The 12,929-nt window shown below is 50.9% G+C and overlaps 1 protein-coding gene, 1 non-coding gene and 1 pseudogene across 11 annotated transcripts; 1 reads left to right on the forward strand and 2 right to left on the reverse strand.

The window, feature by feature from the left end:
• Positions 1 to 404: 404 nt before the first annotated feature.
• Positions 405 to 12,110, forward strand: klf3 (Kruppel like factor 3 (basic)). Of its 10 annotated transcripts, none has more exons than XM_061830169.1 (8): positions 405 to 672; positions 758 to 835; positions 5,447 to 5,944; positions 6,035 to 6,095; positions 6,410 to 6,908; positions 7,834 to 7,987; positions 9,057 to 9,223; positions 10,370 to 12,110. In XM_061830169.1, the coding sequence occupies exons 4-8, from the start codon at positions 6,054 to 6,056 to the stop codon at positions 10,549 to 10,551; spliced, it is 1,044 nt and encodes a 347-aa protein (XP_061686153.1). In that variant the 5' UTR covers positions 405 to 672; positions 758 to 835; positions 5,447 to 5,944; positions 6,035 to 6,053; the 3' UTR covers positions 10,552 to 12,110. The 10 variants fall into 10 exon arrangements, with proteins under 10 accessions (XP_061686153.1, XP_061686160.1, XP_061686161.1 ...); XM_061830176.1 differs by having other exon boundaries at positions 5,447 to 5,562; XM_061830177.1 differs by lacking the exon at positions 5,447 to 5,944.
• Positions 3,027 to 3,145, reverse strand: LOC133506843 (5S ribosomal RNA; annotated as a pseudogene).
• Positions 12,111 to 12,798: 688 nt separating the features above from the next.
• On the reverse strand, positions 12,799 to 12,870 carry trnap-agg (transfer RNA proline (anticodon AGG)). The gene has a single exon. It is a non-coding gene; the product is annotated as a tRNA-Pro (tRNA).
• Between the last annotated feature and the right edge of the window lie 59 nt (positions 12,871 to 12,929).

Genomic DNA, 12,929 nt, shown 5'->3' on the forward strand with positions numbered 1-12,929 from the left:
CGGCAAACAGGAAGGGGCTCAGAGCGGATCCCTGACGCAGTCCCACCTCCACCTTAAATTCTCGGGTTACACCTACGGCACACCTCGGCACTGTTCTGCTGCCCTCGTACACGTCCTCGACTATTCTAACATATTTCTCCGGCACACCGGTCTTGCGCATGCAGTACCACAGTTCCCCTCTTGGGTTCCTCTCTCGGTACTCTGTCATAGATCCACAAAGACACAATGTAGCGCCTTCTGACCTTCTCTGTACTTTTCCACTAGCATCTAAGGTACTCTTTCTATTTATTATTTTTTTTTTATACATATATAATTGAAAGAATAGAATCAATATTACACTGAGTTAAAGATAGTTTTCCATCGGTTATGTTTTGTCAATGAACGAAGACAGCGAGTGGAGCGCCGCGGTCGGTCCCGCCCCGGTGCCGCCCCCGCGTCCGGACCCCACCGAGAAAGCAGAGCGTGGGTCACGTGACAGCAGCAGCAGCAGCAGCAGTTTGCCGTGGACTCGCGAACGCAGCAAGTTTCGCAGCTTCGGCGGCGGTTCCGATGCCAGAGACGCCGAAGCGGAGGCACGTCGCAGCGGACTCGAGCGCGTCGAGGAAGTACTTCCGAGTCGTCGTCCAGCAAGTAGACGGCGACCCCCCCCCCCCCCCCGTTGCATCTGTAAGGGTGAGTCTAACATCTGACGACGACGACGACAACAACAACAAAACGCGTAACGCGGCCTCCGTGTGTTGTTTTGGCTCGTTGACAGATCGCAGAAAGTTGACTTTCGTCTACTTTTAACTCTTTGTTGACTTGTGGGAGACGTTGGAGCGATCTGGAGTAGGAAGTACGATCACTTTTTATTGTTATCAAAAGATTTTGTAACCTGACTGTGGAATTGACAAAGCGGTCGTTGGTTCGCTTCCTTCCATTTTGTCGCTGTAAAAAAAAAAAAAAAAAAAAAGTGGATGTCACTGCGCACAGGAAGCTGAGAGTCGTTGGTTCGAATCCCAAGGATATACTTGGCAATTTTCTCGGACTTGTGTGTGTGTGTGTGTGTGTGATTACGTTTGTTGTGATTTTTAATAACTTAATTTACATTGGAGCAAGGACAATTAGTCGTGATTGTTTAAACACGTTTCGGACCAGCGTTTGCGACGGTGGCCTGCAACTAAAGGGTCCGGGCCCAATTCCATGTGTGTGCGCGCTACACGATTCAGATATTTTTGACAAGTTGGTAATTTTACTCAAGATTGGGTACAAGTACATCCTGGTAGTTGTCAGGGGTCTCTCTGTGAGAAACTGGCTTGGATGATTTCGACAAGTGGTTACAAGCGCGACCCGCAACGAAAGGTTTCCGTGTTCGATCCCTCACATTCAGGCCAAGGCAGCAAGTCGTCGGCGGGAAGCGCAAAGCTCGACATTCCGTAGCGAGTCGAGGTGCGCGTGCGAGCGGGGCAGGTGTGCCAGTCACATGATGGGCGGCGTTGGCCCCCCGCGTCGTCCCGCCGTCTCCTCGCCGTGTGTGTCGGCGCCTTTCCTGTGCTTTGTTTCAAGGCCGAGGCTTGCGTCACGCATTCCTCTCGGCATATGAAGCCCTCATCCTGTTTAGAGGCCGAGCGGCGAACGGCGAGGGCGGCGGCGAGCGGGATGTGGACGTGGGGTGGGGGGCTGTACGAGGGCGAAACCGCAGCCCCTTTGTCTGACTTCACGGTCCTTTGTGTGCGTTGCTGGACCTTTAAGGAAAGTTATTTATGATTATTTGGACACGGGTTCGTCTCAGGGGCCGACGCCCCCGGTGCCGCCCCCAATCCCCACCCACCTCTGCGCCTCTTTCCCTGAATCAACACGCCGATGTTATCTAGTGGAACAAAATGCGTAAGAGCGCACACCCGCCGCTCAAAGGGCACGTCTTGTGGAACACGAGAGCTAAACATTAAACTGGTGGCTGCTGAATATTTGCCCGTCCTCACCGAAGAATCCGAAAACCCAACGCACGCAAGCCGTTACACAACTCCTGCATCTCAACCACCGGATCTGTCTCCGTCCCGCCTCCCACCAACAGTCTCCCCCCCCCACCCCCTCCCGTTTGAGGTTGATTGAAGTTTTGTCATATTTTCTTCCTCCCACTTTGGGTCAGTGTGTCTTTTTCCGCTTTTCCTTCCATCCCCCTCTCTTATTTTTGAGGTTAGGGAGGTGAAGTGTTTTTTTTTTGTTTTTGTTTTGTTTTTTTTAGGGAGGCGGGGGGGAGTGAGACAGGAAACCGCAGCCCCCCCCCCCATCCTCTCTCCTTCTTCCTTTTCTTTCTCTGGCTTCTTTCTCTTCTTCACAGCAGCACCGACCCATCGCGCCGCGTGGAAACAATAACAAAACGCGAAGGCTTCCGTCGCTCTCCGGAAGGCTTCGCCTCTCCGCCGAGTGCACGACGTGGGGAGCCCCGCGCGTGTCAGACTTTGCGCGACGCCGGAGCGGGCTCGATCGTCCCTGACCGATGTCCGGCTCGCCGCGAATGACGGCGGCGACGTCGCAATCGGAACGGAACCCGCCGTTGTCGTGGCTGGCGTAAAAACGCACTCCGCCGGTCGGCAGACTCTGTTTGAAACACCACAAACGGGCTCTGTTTGGGCGTTCCAAATTGTAACGCGGCAAACTGCCAAAACCTGGACTGAGACACTAGAACCACTGAACAGAACGTTTGGTCGGCTGTGTTCAGTTGGGGAGGAGACAAATTTAGTTTGAGGGGATTGTCGGCAGGTGAAAAACGGGCCGCCGCAGCAAGATGGAGACTGTGGAGCTCCATCCTGGCATCCACGGCAACAGGGGGCGCTGCGTCCCGGGAATGAGGGACCAGAAGTTGTTTTGTCCGTTTGGTATTTCCTCCGTATGCTCAGAACGCCGACTGACCAGTTACAGTTCTTCTTTTCCTTTCGGCTTGTCCCGTTAGGGGTGGCCGCAGCGTGTCATCTTAGATGAACGCTTATTTGTTTGGCACAGTTTTACGCCGGATGTCCTTCCTGACGCATTTAGCCGGGGAACGAAGCTCACGGCACCCGGTATTCCCAGGCGGTTTCCCATCCAAGTACTAACCGGGGCCAAACCCGCTTAGCTTCCGAAATCTGACGAGATCGGGCGTTCCCAGGGTAGCGTGGCCGTAAGCCCTGACCAGTTAAAGTACCAGTTTTTGAGGAGAGCCCCGTTGAACGGGGAAAGGAACGAATGTTTTTCACATCGCAGACAAGGAGTTTTTCAGACGCGCTTCCATTTTTGGGTGCCTTGACACAGATTTGTACAACGCGCCACTGACCGGCCTGGCGTGCAAATCAAGGTCTTTGGCGGTTGTTCAGTTCTTGCCAACGAGGATCGTTTTGGCAAGACTGTTGTTCAAATTTGAAATAGTCTCACCTTTTTTATAGGTGTGGGGGGGGACCGCCGACATTAGCTCACCGCCTTGATGAGTCATGCAGTTAGCATGCTAATCAGTCAGCGCTAATCAGTTCCGTCCCCGAAGGGTTTAGTGGGGGGGGGGGGGGGGTAACGTAGGAATGAGCTCACAGTGGAAAGGAGTCCGTGAAGACTGAGAAGACCAAAAAGAATGTGGAGAAATGTGAGTTGCGGCGTGTTTCTTGGACAAAGCTGTCGTCTGGAGGTTTGTGCGCTCTCTGGTGATCTCATCATCTCCAGCAGTTTCGCCATCAGAGCGTCTGTTGCAATTTAGTGATTGAACGCCGTCTATTCTGTTGAGCAAGCAGAAACGTCGCGTGCGGTTGGCCGCGCGCGCCAACAAGTGCGCGTGCGCGTGCGGTTAAGTCGGTAGCCAAAGACTCCAAGCCACAATATTTTCCCCCCTCAGTCATGTTGTTCTTTATCATTCACGGGGAGGGATGCGAGCGAGCGAGCGGCCCGGGACATGGAGGATGACGACCGGGTGGGGGTGGGGGGGGGGGGGCTCACGGGCTTGAGCGCACAGTAGCGCCCGCCGCTGACCCAGAAGGACAATATTTGTCCTCTTGGCTACTTATTTACAAAGCAGGTGGCGTCGTGTCATTGTCAGACGATAGCGAACAAGTTCGTCCACCTGTCATCATGTTTCTGAGCCGCTCATCCTCACAAGGGTCTCAAGCAAGCCGGGGGCCTATCCCTTTAACTTTGGGCGAGAGGCAAGGACACCCTGGACCGGTCGCCATCCCATGGCAGTAGCAAGAAGTTGTTGTTTTCTTCACAGCGTGACGACAAAAAGAGGCACAAAAGCATCTTTGCCGCATCCCAAATGTTGCTCAGCTTTGATCGACGTGATCGCAGAGCAGCAATAATTTGCTTATTGGGCTTGTGTGTGTCTCTTTGTACTTCCTTGACTCGCCTTGTGTGATTTTGCTGTCTTTAGACTTGTGTGACGGGGACGGATGCCCAAACTGCTGCCTGGAAAGGTTTCATTTCAATTCATTTCCGACTGTCAGGACGAGCAACTTGTGGGTGGTCCCCCCCCCCCCGTACGACTTCCGTGCCCCGTGTCTAATATTTTGGTGGCAAGTGTGCATCTGTGAAATGCAGACAACGCGGAATATGTCAATCCCGCTTGAAGTCATTTCTAATTTTTGATCGTCTTTCCTGGCTCGCTTTGACTTCCGCTTAATTTTCCACATTTTTTGTTTTGTTTTTACTTTTGTTGGTCACTTCCCTTTCCGGACCGTTTTAATTGTGATACGTCAGCTTTCGCTCTTGTCTCTACTTTTTTTGCAGTTGCCAAATAGTCCTAATTGAGCATATGAATAACGCAAAGATGATAATGAGCAGAAAAGTGAGCGTGGCCGATTGAACCCGCTGAGTAAAAATCAACCTTTGAGCAGATGAAATGCTTGACAGATTTTTGCGTCTTTCGCGGAGTTACATCGATGCACATGGGGGGGGGGGGGGTTATTTTTTACAATCTACTTAAATTTTACAACCGCTTGTCACAAAACGTCCCGCAGAGATTTATGTAACTTACGATCGTCAGGTCGGAAGATACCCGGAGGCCGTCAATCAACTTGAAGACGGGTAGCAAACGTTCATATCAATGACACGCTCCAAAAATTGAGTATTTTATGGCTTTTCACTTTCTGGTGTGGAACTTTCAAGCTGTCCCAACGTTGAAGCCTGCAATTGGACAAATGTGGAAAGAACTCAAACGGCATCTTGAGCGATCCGGATGCCCATCAGCAAATTCAGAAGCTGGTAAAAAAAAAAAAAAAAAAATATATATATATATGTTTTGCTTTGAAGACAGCTGACGTACGCCATTGTTGAAAAGTTGAAGCGAGCGCTTGTCATACGAGAAGCTGTTGAACATGTTGCCAGCAGGTTCTGTTGGCGCTCGCGACGTCAGCCGGCCGGGAAGTCGCTCGACCCGCACTTGAACCGCAACACAATGCAAAGCCACTCGCGGGCCACGCCCGACTGCCGCCTCTTCTTTTCTCCGCAGCGGCGGGCCGACGGGCGAGGCCTCCGTCGTCGTGTTGTTGGCTTTCCTGACCCGGCGGGCGGAGCGCGTCGCTCTCCCATTGGTCCGTTCGCCATCTGGACTCCCAGCACGTGATGGTTTGTTTGTTCTCGGCTTTTTTGTTAATGATTGGAAGGCTAACTCACTTGTCTCCTGACTGTTGCCTTGAATCAGGCCACGCACGGACACGCGTTCGTGAACGTTTGGGTCGCAGTGCGGCTCCTGTTAGCTCAATGCTGCCGTGAACGCGTGCACAAACTCTTTGAGGAGCAACCATTGTGGTTCCACCTGGCAGATTCTCCTGCGAGTCGCTTCATTGTCGTACATAATTTTTGATGGAATTCTCATAACATGAAAAATCATCATATTTTCGCTATTTGCAGTGCGGCTCAGTTCAAATGGTGGTGGTGTTGGGGGGGGGGGGGGGGGGGGGTCCACAGTTTTTGGGGGTCCACCTGATCACCTGTACAATGAGCGCAGGTGGAGAAAATCGCCGCAAGCAATCAGTTTCTCGGCCGTTTTGCTCAGCAGTCGATGGCTTAACGTCGTATCGTGTGTGTCCCCTTGCAGGATTTCGGCCTTCGCAGCCATGCTGATGTATGATTACCCTCTGAAGACAGACATGGAGACGGTAAGCCGAGCGCCTGTGTGTAGCACGCTGAATGTTTGCGCGCTAGCGTCCGTCACGCCTGAGCATGTTTTCGCCGGCGCTACGTGTCTAGACTTCCCGGTTCCCACATTCCGAGTCTTCCCGGACAAACGGGCGGCATTTGCATACAATGGCCAGGCGCGCGCCGCCGTACGGCAAGCTTGATGGCGCCGCCCGCGATAGCGACATTCTTGAGCCGCGCAGCCCGCAGTTGTTTTTCGCCGCTGTTCCGTGCTGAGCGGAAATGTTCAACTTTGCTCTTTTGTTCCCTTTGCCCCTTTCCTCCCTTTTTGCAGTCCTTCTACTCATCGCTGGTGAAAAGGCCGGAGTCGTACGGAGTCATCTTCTCCCACCCGGCCCACCTCTACCGCCGCGGCCACGCGCAGGCCCTCGCCCAGTCGCCCGCGAGCGGCGGCGACCCGTCGCCCGGCCAGCTGGAGCCGGTGGACCTCTCCCTGACCAAGCGCTCCTCGTCCTCGTCCCCCTCCTCTTCCTCGTCCGCCTCCTCCCCGGCGCCGTCGCCTCACGGGGCCTCCCCTCGCCGCTCCCCCCAGCCGCCCGCCCCCTCCCTGCCGTACCCCGCCGTGGTGGCTCCTCTGATGAACGCGGGGTCGGGGGTCATCCAGAGCTCGGGGGTCATGGTGTCTCCGCTCATGGTGCCTCTGTCGGTCCTGTACCCCTCCCCTCTCCACCTGCGCCAGCCCATAATGGTGAGCCCACCTGTTGCCGCGGGCGATGACCATTATCACCACCGCCACCGTCATCATCATCATCGAAGCAGTGAGCACAAGACAGGTGCGCCCCCATTTCTGACTTGACTTTTGCTTTTTCTTCAGCAAAACAAAAGACACTTTTCTATTTTGGATTGTTCCTCGAAAATCTCAATGACTCCTTTTGGTCGGCAAGGTACACAACTCGCGCCCGCAAAAACTTTGGCCGCTACGGAGGCCAATTGGGCTGAACGCTCGCCAAGAACAACCAGCACGCAGCACGTACTAAAACTCACTAAAAGGTGGCGAACTCGAACCAGCCGGAGTGCAAAGCGCATGGCGTTAGCAATGACCTACGGAGTGCCTCAAGGCTCTGTTCTTTGACCCCTTCTGTTCAGCCTGTGTATGCTATTTTTGGGTCGAATTTTCCAGAACTTTACTTTTGACTAAGCAGATGACACACAGCGTTAGTTCTACGTAGCAGTGTCTCCAGATGACTGCACTTCAATTGAGGTGTTGTGCTACAGTCTAAAGTAGATAAATAACTGGATGAGCCAAAATGTCTTTCAACTAAACCACAACCGAGATGAGAATTGTTTTTGCCAATAAAGAAAAAGGATTGCTGTTCGCAAACAACTGGACTCGCGATCTTTAAAAAGCAAAGACCAGTTCTGAAACCTTTTGCGTCCTGACGGATTCTGACCTGACTTTCAACAGTCATACCAAATCCATGACAAAAACTGATCTTGAGTGAAGGAAGGCTTGCATGTGTCAAGCAAACCAGGAGAAGCTCATCCATGATTTTATTTCAAATAGTTTGCAAACGTTTGTAGGAGTTGCTGGAGTCCAAATTTGTGAGGTTGCAGTTAAAAGTCCTGGCAAGGACTTCCCAAAGTAAATGTAGCCGTGCTCTTCCCGTACACGACGGCGCGCAGCCGTTTGAAACTCATGTCTGGATGTCAGCACGGCCGGAAGCTCCCAATTTTTTTTTCTTCTTTATTTCCTCTCAGCTCCGTCGGCAAAATCACCGGACGCGACGGGACGAGGCGACGCCCTCGACGCGCACGAGCGGATCAAAAGCGAGCCTCGCCCCGAGCTGGTCCACCGGCGCCACGCCGGCCACGACGTGAAGTCGGCGGTCATCAGGATACCGCACGAATACGAGTAAGCCAACGGGGGGGCCGCATCGTCCTCCCTTCCGGCTCATGTAGCGTTTCGCTTAGCTGACGTTGGTGGGATCACTTCCCGCTCACGACCCAGACGACAACACTGGCTGGGCACTCGCTTATTAGCGGAGTTTGGTTTTTAAGCTAGCTTTTGTCATTCGCTTAACAACACTACGAGCTGCTATTTTTTGATGGGGGGGGCAGGGGTTGATCAGGCCAAAACTATTGAAATAGTTCTTTGGTCCCATCTTGTGGCGCCTTGGTCCCAAGGAACAATGTTAATGTGAATTGAAGCGCTTCATCCGGCCAACAATAGTACTTGGCCTGCATACCCGGCGCTCGTCGTCTGGCGTCTGCAGGCCCCGCAGCTTCTCCGCTCGCACTATCGCTCATCTTTTCCTATTCCTCGTCAGGCGGTCGCCGGCGTCTGCGCCGCGAGGACCCGCCCTGGGGCGCGTCGGCCTCTGTCATCGCCTCTCACAAGCCGTTCGAGCGTGGCCGCACGTACGTTACGTGAAATGTAGGTCGGCTCGCTGAACCGCCGTCGACCGGGACGGCGGCGCATTCCTTTGCGCTGGAGCGATGATGGGAACGATTTCAACTCCCTGCGCCTGCTTTTCACTTTTCACTTTCTCACGTGCGGAGAGGCCACGCCTCCTTTTCTTCGGAAACAGTCGAAAGACGGCAGAATTTGGAAAGTCGTCCGTCCCTTTTTCCTTGCAAACGGCACGATTAGCAGACGGTTGGCAAAAATGTGGAGCTCCGTGCATGTGACGTGGGGGCCGTCCGTCCGTCCGTCCGTGTCACCACGTCGCATCCCAAATATGAAAGTGGAGGAATGGGAATCGCACTGGATGAGTCGCTTGCCTTTGTGTTCTCGTCTTTGCCGTTTCGTCACGTCAACCATTTGGGACAAGAGGAAAGGCAAAAGGTGCGGTGGACCGGAAAAAGACGGAGGTGCTCCTCAACTTCCTGCCAGGCGGCGCGGGCAAATCATCACATGACGCCGGCGCCCCCTCCTGGTCCCGTCGCTAACCTCGTCCCTTCCCTTGTCTCGGCACGTTTAGGGCCAACAACCCGTCGGTGATCGTCCACTCGGCCGCTCTGCATCCCCTCGCCGCGGACTCTCCGGACTCGCTGAAGAAGAGGAGAATCCACCGCTGCGATTTCTCCGGCTGCAACAAAGTCTACACGAAGAGTTCGCACCTCAAAGCGCACCGCCGGACGCACACCGGTAAGATGGGGCGCTTTGCTACTTCCCCGACCGTTGGGCCACAGTGTGTGAGAAGGTGCCCTCAAAATAACGTAAACGTAACAAAAAACGCATCTCGTAAAAACCAGGCCAGGGACATCTCTTTACCCAACTGTATGTACGTGGTTTGTTTGTATTTGCACATTTTAGAAGAGCAACCTTTGCACCCCTGCACCAATGTTGGTTTTTTTAAATACTTTTTTTTCCAAATCCATTTTTACAGCTAATTTACTTCTCGTAATAAATTAAAGACTTAAAAAAAAGCAGCATTGACAACTAGGAGATGAGAGAAAACACCAATAACAACAACAAAAAACTGCTGTGAGCCACAGCTCAAATCCAGACACACACACACACACACACACACACACTTGATGACATCACACGTCACCCCTTTAGGCCCGCCTCTTAAAGGCACGTGGACTGTACACTTCACTATGTACCATGTTGTCGTTTTGTGGGGCGCAATATCTTTTGAGGGGGGTTAGGATGAAGACACATTTTACTAAATGCTTTGGGGTGGGTGTGGGGGGGCTTGAGTAGCCCCAGGCCCCCTAAAATATCCCTAACGACGCCACTGCATTTTGTTTCGGAATATGTTTACAATTTGTTTGAATGACTTGAATTAACTTGAGATGAGGACCTTACAAAAAGTGCACAAAAGCTGCCAATCGATCGATCCAGGTTGTAATGGCTTCTAATACCTTTAAAAAAATGCAACCTGAAATGCTGAAAACACGATTAAAATCCATAGCAGGAAGTTTATGACACCCCCCCCACCACCACCACCTGCATGCACGTCTAAGAAGTTGTCGTTTTTTGGAATTCATAAATGCCAATCTGCAAGTGTTAATGTGGCCAAAGCAAATCAGATCGCGAGTTGATTGGCCGAGAATGTTTGAACGGTTGGTGGCATGGCTGCGGCTCTCCTTTCCGCTCACGCGAGATCGAAACCGCTCGGTCACTGAATCGCAAATTGCAAGCAATCCCATTAAAAAAAAAAAAAAAAACGGGATGGCTTCAGTGAAGCTCGGCTCTGCCGGGTCGCTCGCTGGCTTGTCCAGCAAGGGAATGCTTTTTGGAACTTGTGGTGTGTGTCTTTGGGCCAAGTGTGCTTTTTGTGCGCAGGTGAGAAGCCCTACAAGTGCATGTGGGAGGGCTGCACGTGGAAGTTCGCCCGCTCCGACGAGCTGACTCGACACTTCCGCAAGCACACGGGCGTCAAACCTTTCCAGTGTCCCGACTGCGAGCGCAGCTTCTCCCGCTCCGACCACTTGGCCTTGCACAAGAAGCGCCACCTGCTGGTGTGACGGTTGGAGGTCCCGCACGTGCTGCGCCTCAGCTGGTTTGAGAGCGCCGCCCCCTTGTGGCCTCGCGAAAGAACCGCATATGGACGGGAAAAGTCTCGGAGCGTCGACGGCATGCCGCCAAATACTGCATCCGGCTTTAGTTCCGTGGACGCGCTCGCACCAGCGCACTAGTAGGAGGACTACAGTGCGCAATTAGCACGACTGCGTCTTACCATGTTTTGTCACAACTATTTCCATTCTGTTTTTTGGCCTAATAGTAGGAAATTGCAACTCAGGAGTCAACTACTTTGCTGCACGAGTTACACGAATAAGCCCAACTAGTAAGGCATGTGGCCCGCACTCGTAGCCTCCTCGTCAAGGATTCTAATCAGTGTTCAATCGGCTTCACGGAAAGACAATGGAGGCCATTAAAAAAAAAAAAAAAAGGGATTTTCTTTGCCACACTTTTTTTTTTTTTTTTTTTTTTTTAATTGCGTGTTTCATCGTTACTCCACGAAGCTCCGTGTGCTAGTTGACTGTCTGTCCACCCACCCTAGTAAAGACAACTAGCGGGACAACTTCATGATACTAGTGAAGAAAAAAAGAAAAAAACTACACTAGCTGACATCCGCATGCAGCTCGCACTACTATTGAAGTGCTTGATAGTGATCAGAATCAAATTTCAAGGCCCAGAATGTAACAACACACAAGAAAGAAACTTCTAGAATATTATAATGCCAATCGTAGTACTAGTAACAAGCAGTTGTCAACTAGTACTACTAGCTAACTGGTCATAAAGGCCATCTAATGGAAATCATTTCTTTGTTATCCTACTAGTGCACTTCATAGTCCGAGTCGTGATGACAGTGAGCGTACTAGTGCAAGGACCATCTTTAGCCGCATACCAAAGATTTGTAATAAACGCTTACTTACATCGCTTGCTCACACAAATGCGCCACGAATAAACTTTTGATGTCAAAGTAAAACACTTTTTTTTTTCATTTGTGACTGGCGAGGGCCAATGAAATGTGAGGTTTTTTTTTTCCACATCACCCCCCCCATCGCAGCATACTCGTGCAACAGCTCTGCTAATGCTAACTCATCGTCAAATTGAAAGGGCCGCGCATCTCGTCTGCTTCTCAAAGCCGGAACGCCGCATTCTCTCTCTCTTTTTTTTTTGCAGGAAAAATGCCCTTCAGTCAATTGCCAAGTATTTTGGAGCGTTTTATTCACAAATGTGAAATTTTCCTCACGTGGTTGTTTCAGTGAGGCCTTGCCTATAACCGTCGAGATGGCGGCAAAACGTCTTCATCTCTGATACGATCTGTCCTGGGGAGGCGCACGCGTTGTGTTGCAAAGTCAACGTTTTAAGCTTAAAAATGTCGACGTTGGAGGCAAGCAAAATGAACGGGAAGCGTTTGCTTTCAGTTTTTCAATGCATCAACAGGATTTCCCTTATTCAGCCGTTCCTTCTTTGCAGCCTCCGCAGAACAAAAACAAAACAAACAAAAAAAAAAAAAAAGAGAGAGAGAGAGAGAGAGATTTTGTGTCCATGCTGTGTGCACTTTATCAAAACAAAAGTTATACATTTGACCGCGTATAAACTAAACGTGCAAATCTAGCGGCTCAACAGATCAGCTTTTTCCTGTTTTTGCTTGTCAAGGTTTTTGTGTCTCTGTTGTAATATATAGATATATAATATTCATATATATTTTATAATGAATTATTAGACTGAAAGGTCAATTCCAGGTTTCTACTAAGCACGATTCTGAGACTCGATAATGGCAAATATTACACATTTCTGCATTGCTGTGTCTGTCATCCATAAACGTTTTTTGCCTTTTAATCTATTTTGCTAATTCAAAGGGAATTTGTTAAACTGTGAACATAACTGTACAGGTCTTGTCTGCAATTTTGCATTTATATTAAAACCGAATATCCATACCACTTAATAAACTTATTGATACGATTTTCCAGAATAGTGCGGTTTCTATTTATTTGCACCGCAGTGCATCAAAACTGAATTCCGTTGCTCACGTGGAATCCAATATTTGAGGACGGGCAGGCTCGTGCAAAATCTGACAAGTTGGAATGACCCTTTACAAGGTTTTAGAACTTTGCGTCTCGACCGTTGACCTGTGGAATTCGGTTTGAGGTTACTTTGAAAAACAAATGTTTTTTACTCAGGGTTACTAATTTGAAGTGCAAAGCATGATTTTCAGAACTTATTGGAAGGGGGGAGTGGGGGAAAAAAAAAAGAAAAACTCTGGGCTCGTCCGGGATTTGAACCCGGGACCTCTCGCACCCTAAGCGAGAATCATACCCCTAGACCAACGAGCCACGCCGACGTCACCTGTCACCGGTACCGATCAGAAATCTCACTACCGACACCTCGTGGG

The sequence above is a fragment of the Syngnathoides biaculeatus genome, chromosome 9 (genome assembly GCF_019802595.1).
Source record: "Syngnathoides biaculeatus isolate LvHL_M chromosome 9, ASM1980259v1, whole genome shotgun sequence".
Lineage (NCBI taxonomy): Eukaryota > Metazoa > Chordata > Actinopteri > Syngnathiformes > Syngnathidae > Syngnathoides > Syngnathoides biaculeatus.

Bases quoted from the DNA above. Each gene is read 5' to 3' on its own strand.
- klf3 (XM_061830169.1), top strand. From the start codon at position 6,054: ATGCTGATGTATGATTACCCTCTGAAGACAGACATGGAGACG. The intron at 6,909-7,833 runs GTGCGCCCCCAT...ATTTCCTCTCAG, and splicing joins AAGCAGTGAGCACAAGACAG to CTCCGTCGGCAAAATCACCG. The intron at 9,224-10,369 runs GTAAGATGGGGC...TTTTGTGCGCAG, and splicing joins GCACCGCCGGACGCACACCG to GTGAGAAGCCCTACAAGTGC.